We start from the raw sequence: 11,681 nt of genomic DNA on the forward strand, positions 1-11,681 counted from the left end.
AAGAGGACAGGAAGAGATGAGGAGGAGTTCTGAGGATTTTCTACTGTGGGGGTTTCAGGAAAAACATGGAGAGAGGGTCAGCCAATTGCTCTGCTTTCCTTGCATTTTTCAGGTTTTTAGCTCAATTTCTGACCTCCAAATTTTTGTTATACTAAAACAAATTAGGTAATCATTGCATCTGACAGTCTAATGGCACAGAGTTCTTGTAGCTGGAAAATATGACCCATTATGAGATAAAAGAAAGTCTACTATATTTCAGTCTTTATGTAGGAAGTCAAAATCCACTGTCTATCTGGACAGCGGGTATGAAGAAAAAAAATCACCCCTAGTCGACCAAGGTGTGTAGCATGGATGTTCAGGGTTGTTGGTCCTATTACCCTGTCTCAAATGCTGATTAGTATTTTCCTTATCAATTATACACAAGTATGTATGCACATGCACACACACACACAGAAAGAGACAGAGAGAGACACACACACACTTTACACACAGTTATGTAAAGTTCTTCACAAACATATGAGGACATTAACTGTTATATCTGAACCTGTGCCAATTTGAGAAACAAAGCATGCTCTCCACCATGTTAGGTCTCCGCATTCAGTTGACACTTGCATCATCTGTGATACTGACTACATACTTCACTTTCTGACTCCTTTTCAAAGTGACCATAAAGGTTCCAGGGTGAAAATCAAAGTTCCTTTTCTCCTGTTCATCCTGCAGAAGGACGTGCACATGGGTTATATATGCCACCCCTTTTTGTTCTTTGCGTGTTTTGAACCCTCTTCACTTCTACAGGCAATGGTGTAGTAACAAATGTAGGTAAGTTGACTCAGGACCTTCTGACCCATTTCCCCACACACTATGAGAAAGCATCAAGCCAAAATCCAATGACATTAGACACACTCTATTTTTATTGATCAATGCACAGGCAGGCCATGTGGGGCTTGCAATGGTGAAAATGAATGAATAGAGCAGAAAAGAAAGAGTGGAAAGTTCTTTAGGCATGCACAACTTGATTGCAGATTGGATTCCTGAAATCTACACAATGGATCATAGGGGCTGTTGGACCCATCTGAGTTTTGAAGTTCTTCAAGAAATGTGTGTGAAAGATGGTAGCAAAGCACAGTCTTGCTCACACCCTCGTACACTTTGGCAGTTGAATTTTATGGAAATCATATCACCACGAAAGGGATGGGTGTAGATCCTGAAAGAGCACAATTCTCTCTGAAAACAAGAAGTAAGATGAACCATCAGTAAAGTTACAATTGAAAGAGAATATGCTAATAATAATGCAAGAGACCCATTGGTCCTTTCAAGAACTGCTGTGTTTAGGACATCCAGCTTATCTGTTCAATGATCAACCAATATAACTTCAATTTACAGTCAACCAGAATTAATGTATTCCTTCCAGATCTCAAGAGGTTCTGCAATCTGCTGTATGGCACATGAGTGCTTGAGGTTGGGGCCTATTGACCTCCATCACATGGTCAACCCACAAAGTGTATCCCATGGAAGAATTATAGCAGGTGGAAACAACAAAAATAGGAGTGCATAGGAAGGGTTAACAGAATGAGAAATATTACCCCCAGTGTGTGGCATTCCAGCAGCCCATGATCTGAGCGAACAGTTGGTAGTGAGAGAAGGGAGTCAGCAAGAGGGATTCCATCCATGACCTGCCTCAAATATTTGCAGTGTGGTCTGTAATATGGGTTTACCTAAGAGGAAACAGAATCCCTTCTCACAAGCAACCATCTCCATTGTTGACCACCTGTCAAATGGGCCACAACCCCTAAATACTCTCGGTACCTAAACTACAAGATAAACTAAAAAAACTAATCATGGGTGGACCCTTTCTCCTCTATAGGCACAGTGCTGTTTCTGAGGAAATATATATGACCCAACGTGATTATCTATTGACTGTTTCCACACTCTCCCCATACAAGAATATAAGTTCACCTCCTGCACATAGACCATAAACAAAACAATTCTCAGATATCATAAAAAGGTACTTGCTTTCACATGTTCTGCTTTTATTAGAGGTTCTCTTGTGAACCATGAGCATACCTTCTGCTGTTCTGGATGTTCACTGAAGGGGCAGTTGGACAGCTCAGACTGGAACTTGCTGCATAGTCTTTGCCTTCGTTCTGATTTTCTGTATTGAATTATCATATGACCTTCCTTTAGGAGAAGAACAGGATTCATTACTGTACTGGGACTACTTTCCATGTGTGCAGTAGCTTTATGTTATGGATGATATTTATTTGTTCAGGGTTCATGCCAGAATTCCTCAGTGGCAAGAACCATTATGCATACAGCATACAAAACACATCTTCCATAGAGATGGCTGCACACCTCCCTTGCGCTTGGTTTTCTCTGCAACTTAGACAAGGTGTGTTGTGCTGATGAGGAAGAAGAAGCAAGGGAAAATGAGAGAAACAGCCCATTCAGTGTAACCAGAAATTGAAGGCTCAGCTAGCAGTGTATGTTATGGACACTGGAAAAAGAATACATAGGCATGAAGAAAGTGGGGTACTGGGGCAGACTGCAGAGCATTGGCCTTTTACTAGGCTCCATTCTGTGAGGGAGATCATGGCAGCTTTTCTTGCTGTGATTAAACTAATTCTTTCAACATAAATAGTGTCCCTGCAATGGTGTTGTCCTTTTACTCTGAAGACTTCAATGGTAAACACACATAGAAACTCAGTCATTTGTGCACATACATCTCTTCTGGTAAACAAAGGCCCCCAAATGCATTAGTTTAACTTTATATACTTCCATGTGAAACAGTTTCCATTTATGAATCACTGCTTTACTACACATTTTCCAACTGGCACTCAAAGATTCTCCCAACATATCCATATATCTATAAAAACAGAAGTCCATTTACCCTCTGAATGCTTGACTGACCCTTGGGAATTATCAAATACATACTTGAATCACAAGGAGCTTCTTTTTTAAAGGACATTCATCTAAGACAGATTCAGCCTGGGTACACATTGTTGGTCTTAGTTCTACTCGACCATTGGCCATATTACTTACAACCTATAGAAAAAAGAATAATATTTATGTTTAGTCTAGTGCCCAATTTACAAGAAACCATTGAGTTTCTTTCTGCAGGCAACATGGCTTGCCATGGGGCCATGTTTGCACTTATGAACTTACAGAATTACAGTCACTGTAGGGGTGACAAACCATTCCCTAATCTAGTCACAGAAGCAAAAACTCTGGGATTAATTATGGGGAGGATAACCCTGGTGACTACAGACACAAGAAACAGCAATCCTTGTTTTGTCTGGGAAGGCTGGAGGCAGGTTACTCACCTTCACATCACTGATAATCCCAGCATTTAACACAAGGAATCTGTTTTTCTTATCACCTAGTCTCCACACTTCAGTTGACAGAAGAATATGGGATGCTTTATGTAATGGGAAATTTCATGCCAAAAGAGTATAGCCTTTGAAAGGCCCATCTTTCTAGGTGGATGTTGATGTTCCTATATCTCAACAAATGTCACTAATCTGCTTATGAAATTAACCAAAGTAATTTGTCTACCCTTCTGACATTGCCTGCCTATATGGTGGTCATCTCCCCCACAGTGTATAACTACTTCCCTATAATTAGGATACACTGTATTTACCTCAGAGTTCAGCCTCTTGTTTCATAATTTCTGCTACTATATCATTAACCAGATACTCTATATAGGGGAAGAAGGATTCTCATGTTGGTTTGTAGTCCTAGTTTTTAAAACCATTAAGTGGAATTGCTTAATAACCTTCATCATTCTTTCAGATGTCTCCATTCAATCCACACAAATGATGATCCTACATGGTAAATTGGAAGGGCACACATGTATTCTCTGAAATATGTCTTTATGCTCTTTCGGTATAGGATATGACAGTGTACATTTACAGACTAAGAAAGCTAAAACATGACAGCCTTATCTCATCATGGGGGACAATCATTGTACATTAGATTCATGGCTGAACATAACCATAACAAACAGTTGTTGGCCACAACACTGAGATAGACCCTATATCCTCAATACCTATGTTAGATAAGTACCTCAAGGTTCATACACAAAACTAAGCAGCAGGCACAGGGACTATTCTTGATGTTTTCATCAGTGTGCATCAGCAAACAGTATGTAAAGGTAAGTATATCTGAATCTGTACACTGTTTCTTATTTTCCTGGAACAAACACTATCATATATAGAATACTATTTTCTCCCTGAAGCATACAGGGTATTGTTTTTCAAAAGATATTCAGAAAATCAGTACACATAAACATACATAACCAAATACCCAGCACTAAGCAACAGCAAGAAGGATACAGCAAACATAACTACATATAATACTACAGAGATGGATGAACTGTCCATAGGTCTGCTGTGAGACACTAAACTAGTTTCCCTGGAAACCTACTCTGACACAATAATCAGATATTTAAGGGAATCTGTCAAGATGGCTCAGTAAATTAAAATGCTTGCCATCTTTACTGAAGATTGGCAAGCCTGAATCAATAATTTTGTCCCTACAATCCACATGATAGCAGGAAATATCTGACTCTAAGGTTTCTACTGACCTCCACATATGGACCTGGCTAAATAGTACCCAGATATACACACACACACACAAACGCACACACACTCATACACACACACACACAAACACAAGCACACACACACAAACGCACACACACTCATACACACACACACAAACAGAGAGACACAGAGAGAGAGAGAGAGAGTGAAGAGAGAAGGGCGGGGGGAGAAATACTCATAAATATAAAAAATGTTTAAAAGATGTTAAGGAGTACCAAAAAGATCCTTCCACAGTAACCACTGTCTTTGTTGGTTTTTCTGTGTGGTCATTAATTCATTGATATACACTGGGTGTTTATGCCAGGGAGCTAACCCAAGAGACACCTAAATGTTACCCTGAACTATATTGTTGTTTCCTTCTGATAGTGGGCACCTTGAAATAGAATCACAGGGAGAGTAGCACTTTCTATGTAAAACTCCATGCCTAGTATTCCTGCTGAACCAATTATGAGCATCCTTTAGGAGATCCTTGAAGACTTAGGTATAAATACAAAAATCCTATGGACACAGCTTGACTTAGAAGTATGCATACTTCAATATATAATCTGATGAACCCTACCTTGAGCTTTGGGTATTAATGAAAGAACATTTTACACTGGTACACATATGTGGTTGAAGCAAGATTGAGCAGGCTGCTGAGAGTAGGAAAAGAGCAATATTTCTATGGACAAGTCCATACTATCTCTTACGTTAGGACAAGTACTCACCTTAAGTCTCTTGATCATTACTTTGCTGAGGTATGTACCATTGCTGTGGAGGTTGTAAATAATGTTGATGATATCCAATGCAAGTTGCTCAGTAATATCTGCTGAGTTTTTTGTGGTTGCTGTACCAATGTACTTTGTCTTTGCATGACTGGAGTTCAGGAGCAGGATCAAGGTAGCCTGAAGAATCAGTGAGCTCCATAGGGTGTTGCCCATGGTCTACTCAAATATGTAGCTGGTGAGTCAGCAAAGCAGAGGACTCAATGTTCATTGGTGGCAAGTAGAGCCACACTGTATTATATCTTGACGGCCATGGTTAGCCACACCCTCCAAATACACCCGTCTTTTTCTACCTCCTTATCTCTGTCTTTGCCAGATCATCCCCCTCCCAACACAGGCCCTCCCAACAATCCAGTTCTTTATCAGCTCTCCAGTTTAGGTTCACCCTGGTTTCTGTAGTGGTAACATATGTCTGGCCATCAGAAACTTGAATCTTCATTTTTTATTTCTTCAGAAATTTCTAAAATAACTCTTGGATTACCTGTGTCTTAGAATTAATTGGTGTCCCTGAGCTCCTGGTTCAATATCTGGGATACCTCCCATTCTATTACATCAGGGTTTGAAGCAAATCTCATCTTTTATCTTCCTGTGATAATTCTTTGCCAGCCTACAGAGTTAATCTCTACTTTGGAAAGGATATACTCTTTTATATTTTAAGACTCATAAGCACCATTCAGTCAACATACTCCCAGGAGTTATTCCTGAGCCAAATCACACAGCCTACAGATAAATTTCATGTGAATGAACCTGGGGGAGACTACCTTGGGAAGGCTTGCAGAAATATTACATAAGATATAATATAATTATTACTTACCAGTAGACACTGAGAATTCCAAAACACTGAACAGTTTTATACTGCCCTTTTTGTTTTAATGCTAATAATGTAATATTAATATTTAATATCAACAACAATACATTAGAATTAAATTTGGATACGGTTCTAATGCTTGTTCTTAAGATCCAGGTATTCCATTAAATTTCCCTTTATTTATTTATTTATTTAAATTGAAATTTTTAATTTATTATAACCACAATACTTGAAAATGTACTTACTCTATGTCCTTCAGATCTGTCCCATACATAAAGTCCCTGGGTAAAGAAGTCCTGGAATGAGTGCCCTAAAACCATAAGAAAAATTGAAAAGTTACCTCTCTTAAAATTTACTTAGGGTCTGGGAATTTAGCTCAGTGGTAGAGCACTTGCCTGGCAAGCACAGGGCCCTGGGTTCGAGCCTCAGGTCTAAAAAAAAAAAAAAGAAAGGAAAAAGAAAAAGAAAAAGAAAAAAAAGAAGGAAAAAAGAAAAAATTACTTAGATTTTTTTCTGTGAGAGTAACAAAAAGCTGCCCAATGCATCAACTAATTTAGTGAATTACACAAACAGAAGTATAAATTAAAAAAAGGAATTATGTGTAAACAATCAACTTATAAAACATTGATAATTGTGACTACTTCTTTTATTGAATTTTTTATTTTTTTTTCTATTATCAGCTTGATACAGTATAAATTCTTACGATAATAATGAAATGTTTCATTGAGGCTTGCTCAGTAACTGAGTAAAACCAAAGCTTATTATAAGCCACAGTCATCCTAGGGTCCCCCAAGATATATATATATATATATATATATATATATATATTCTCCATGGTTCTGTGTGTTGCAGTCTGATGGTTCTTTGCTTTCTATCTAGAATCCGCTTATAAGTGAGTACATACCATGTTTGTCCTTCTGGGTTTGGGTTACTTCACTCAGGATGATTTTTTTTTTTAGTTCCATCCATTTGCCTGCAAATTTCATGCTGTTATTTTTTTCTCTGCTGAGTAGTACTCCATTGTGTATATGTACCACATTTCCTTAATCCATTCTGCAGTTTATGGGCATCTAGGTTGTTTCCAGGTTGGAACAAGAGAAGGCTGTCCACTCTCCCCATTATTCAATATAGTACTTGAAGTTCTAGCTAGAGCAAGAAGACAACAAGGAGATCAAAGGGATGCAAATTGGAAAGGAAGAAGTCAAACTTTCACTATTTGCAGATGATATGAAAGTATACATAAGTGACCCCAAAAATTCTACCAAGTAACTCCTACAGCTGATAAACTCCTTCAGGAAAGTGGCAGGATACAAGATCAACTCAAAAAAATCAGTAGCCCTCCTATACACAAATGATAAAAGGACTGAGAAAGAAGTCAGAGAAACATCACCCTTTACAACAGCCACAAATAATATAAATTACAACCAGACAATAACTTAAACTTCATATATCAAATAGACAAAGGACCAAATCTTTCTCAAATATTCCTTTCCACAATTTGAAATTTGGTTGTTTAATTTAGTGGAGGATCACACATTTCACCAGGTCTCTGCATCTTGGTTTTGCAGTAATGCTCTCCTGATTCAAAGTCTGATGTTATCTTTAACACATGCTTTATTCATGATAATTTGAATATTTTCTATCTGGCTGGTGAAGTTATGATGCTCATCTAACAGAAGAAGACCAGCTCACACATTTGGCATAATAATGACATACTGGAAAATTTTTATTTTTTTGTTACTGAGGGTTCTGTCCATAAAAATGGTTAGGAACTGCCTAATATGCATTCTTTAAGATGTTAAACATTGTTCTAAATTGTTTTGTTTTGGTTTTTACCCTAGATTTTCTTTTTTTTTTCTTTATTATTATGTGTTCTAAATTTTATACATCAGCCATGGGTTCCCCTGTCCTCCCCCCTCCCGCCCCCACACCCACCTTCCCCCCAGCCCCTCCCCTCCATTCCCATGTCCTCCAGGATAAAGGCACCCCTGGGGATTCATTGAAACCTGGTGGATTCAGTACAGGCAGACCTGTCACCTCCTTCCAGACTGAGCAAAGGGTCCCTGTGTAAGCCCAAGGTTTCAAACAGCTAGCTCATGCACTAAGGACAGATCCTGGTCCCACAGACTGGGTGCCTACCAAACAGATCAAGCTATTCAATGGTCTCACTTATCCAGAGGGACTGATCCAGCTGGGGCCTCCATAGCCATTGGTTCATAATTCATGTGCTATGAATTCGTTTGGCTATTTGTCCCTGTGCTTTTTGCAATCTTGGATTCAACAATTCACGCTCTTACAGACCCTCCTCTTTCTCGAAAGTTGGACACCGGGAGCTCCACCTGGGGCCTGGCTGAGGATCTCTGCATCCACTTCCATCAGTTATTGGATGAGAGTTCCAAGACGACTGTTAGGGTGTTTAGTCATCTGATCACCAGACTAGGTCAGATCAGGCTTTCTCTCGACCATTGCCAGCAGACTACAGAGGATATATCATTGTGGATTTCTGGGGACGTCTCAAGCATTCTTACATCTGTCAGAATGGCTAAGATCAAAAGCACAGAAGACAGCTTATGCTGGAGAGCATGTGGAGCAAGGGGAACTCTCCTCCACTGCTGGTGGGAATGCAAGCTTGTACAGCCACTTTGGAAATCAATATGGCACTTCCTTAGAAAATTGGGAATCCATCTCCCCCAAGACCCAGCTATACCACTCTTGGGCATATACTCAAGGAATGCTCAATCATACCACAAGGGCATTTGCTCAGCTATGTTCGTATCAGCTTTGTTTGAAATAGCCAGAACCTGGAAACAACCTGAAGAATGGATAAAGAAAATATGGGACATATACACAATGGAGTACTACTCAGCAGAGAAAAACAATGACATCATGAGGTTTGTAGGCAAATGGATGGATCTAGAAAAAAAATTATCCTGAGTGAGGTAACCCAGACTCAGAAAGACAAACACGGTATGTACTCACTCATAGGAGGATACTAGATGTAAAACAAAGATGACTAGACTGCTACACAACTCCAGGGAAGCTACCTAGAAAATGGGACCCTAGGAAAGTCCCAAGGACCACCCAATGACAGAGAAATGGATGAAATCTACATGAACAACCTGGACGACAGTGGGAGTACCCTAGATTTTCTAGTGACCATCTCTCATGTCCATGAAAGAATGTTTCTGGGAATAATCTGGAGAAGGCATCTGGGGATGTCAACGGTTCTGAGTTCATGACAGCAATGTCTCTGCCATGGCTATGAGAAGGAGTTCAATGATAATTGCAATCCATCACTTGTAACATGGGAAATGTGCTCTCTCCACAAACCAGGGATTTGCAGTTGCTGCCTTGACTGGTGAAACATAGCAAGCGAAAAACCTGTGACACAGAAGGTACTGAAATCTTATCAATTTTCTGTGGAGTCTCAAAGTGTTATTTTAGATCCAAGCTTCTAGACTGTGACCCCAAAGAGAGAGAAGGAAATTAAAATGCAAAGGAGACAGAAACCAGAAGACTGCAGTGTCTGCCCTATCCACTAACAACCAGAAACACACTTCCATTTAAGGAGTGAATGAGAAAGGTTACAACAGGTGCTGTTCAGGTGTCATGTGACTTGTAGAGTCAATGTAGCAAGGCTGATGTCATCAGGGAACCAGGACAAATAATTTCCTTCCACTACTCTTTTTTGAAATGCATATACAGGGTAAATGGTCAGGGTTTGTTCACTAGTTACCATATACAGTGTATTCTTATTCTTCATCTTCTCTTTAATTTCCTAAATCTCTCACTGCTTTGAGATCATTTTTGCAAAGCCCAAGGGATGCCTGAATGATAAAATGTAGCTGCTGGTTTTTATTCATCTTCATGCTTTACTGCTATTTCTTCTCCCACTTCTCTGGTGTTCCCTGAGCCTTTTGTGGGATTTATAACCATTGTGTGTATGGAATAATACTCATCTGTAATATCTTTTAAATTCCTTGACTAGTCATATTCAACGACCTTCACTTCTGCACCCAACAGATGTTCATGTAATGAAGCCACAACGTTTCCTTTCAGAGAATCCTAACCTGACATGCTTTGTACTCACTCAAGGGCTCTCTGAAACTGGAAAATCACACTCTACAGTTATCTACAACTCTGTATCTTTCATATCTGGAGATCAAGTACCACATCAGACCATAATTCTCCATTCTGTTGCCATCTCTGGGTGGTGAATTGACTCCTTGGCCAAAGCAGCAGTATTATGCTTGTCCATTGGTTATGAACCATTGGAAATATTTCCCTGGGTGTTTGTTTGGAAAAGAAACTTGTGTCAGAATTCATAAGAAATGCACATTTCTCACACTGGAGTCCTAGCTGGGTGCAGCCTTGTACTGTGAGTAGCTTTCCTAATATTCCATTCAGCACAGAGCATGAGGTTTCTTTGAAATAGTCACAGCCTCTTCTCCAGAACATGCCTTTGTTAGACTTTACACTTACGTGTTTTGATTTCCTTGACAAATTACACATTTACTTTCATATATCAGTATAAATTGTCTTGTAGTTTTTTCATGCTCAACCTCAAAAAGAGTGGCAGCTTGCTTGCAATAGCAATTTTAATAAATTAGTTCTTTCCAATATGGAAATTTCCTGTCCCTATACTTAATTGCATGTAAAGTCAGGCACATTGAAGGCCTCAGCACACACATCAAGTGCTTATAAATTATTTGCAAGATTATTACTGCAGTAGACTCTTTGCCATTTCCCATAATGGCATTGTTTTGCTCTTCCCATGAGTCAGACTTCTACTGTCCATAGTTCTCTGAGTGGTTTATTTTTCCAAACTCTATCCAGAAGAGACCCTAACCTTCTTTTTTTACACCATCTGAGGGATTTCATATCCTATAGTTAAGAACTCTTTTTCTAGGTAGCCACCCTGGAGTTATGTGTAGCAGTCTAGTCATCTTTGTTTTACATCTAGTATCCTCCAATGAGTGAGTACATACCATGTTTGTCTTTTTGAGTCTGGGTTACCTCACTCAGGATGATTTTTTTTCTAGATCCATCCATTTGACTGCAAATCTCATGATGTCATTGTTTTTCTCTGCTGAGTAGCATTCCATTGTGTATATGTCCCATATTTTCTTTATGCATTCTTCAGTTGAAGGGCATCTAGGTTGTTTCCAGGTTCTGGCTATTTCAAACAAAGCTGATACGAACATAGCTGAACAAATGCCCTTGTGGTATGATTGAGCATTCCTTGGGTATATGCCAAAGAGTGGTATAGCTGGGTCTTGGGGGAGATGGATTCCCAATTTTCTAAGGAAGCATCATATTGATTTCCAAAGTGGCTGTACAAGCTTGCATTCCCATCAGCAGTGGAGGAGAGTTCCCCTTGCTCCACATCCTCTCCAGCATAAGCTGTCTTCAGTCTTTTTGATCATAGCCATTCTGACAGGTGTAAGGTAGTATCTCAGAGTCTTTTTTATTTGCATTTTCTGGATAATTAGGGATGTTGAGCAATTC

General features: G+C 39.3%; 1 protein-coding gene across 1 annotated transcript; it reads right to left on the bottom strand.

Annotated features, from left to right (window-relative positions):
* Nucleotides 1–597: 597 nt before the first annotated feature.
* On the bottom strand, nucleotides 598–5,521 carry LOC118581970 (cystatin-related protein 1-like). Its single transcript, XM_036184360.1, has 4 exons — nucleotides 5,309–5,521; nucleotides 2,932–3,042; nucleotides 2,065–2,178; nucleotides 598–714 (listed from the first exon to the last, which is right to left on the bottom strand). The coding sequence occupies exons 1-4, from the start codon at nucleotides 5,519–5,521 to the stop codon at nucleotides 598–600; spliced, it is 555 nt and encodes a 184-aa protein (XP_036040253.1).
* Between the last annotated feature and the right edge of the window lie 6,160 nt (nucleotides 5,522–11,681).

The sequence above is a fragment of the Onychomys torridus genome, chromosome 4 (assembly GCF_903995425.1).
Source record: "Onychomys torridus chromosome 4, mOncTor1.1, whole genome shotgun sequence".
NCBI lineage: Eukaryota > Metazoa > Chordata > Mammalia > Rodentia > Cricetidae > Onychomys > Onychomys torridus.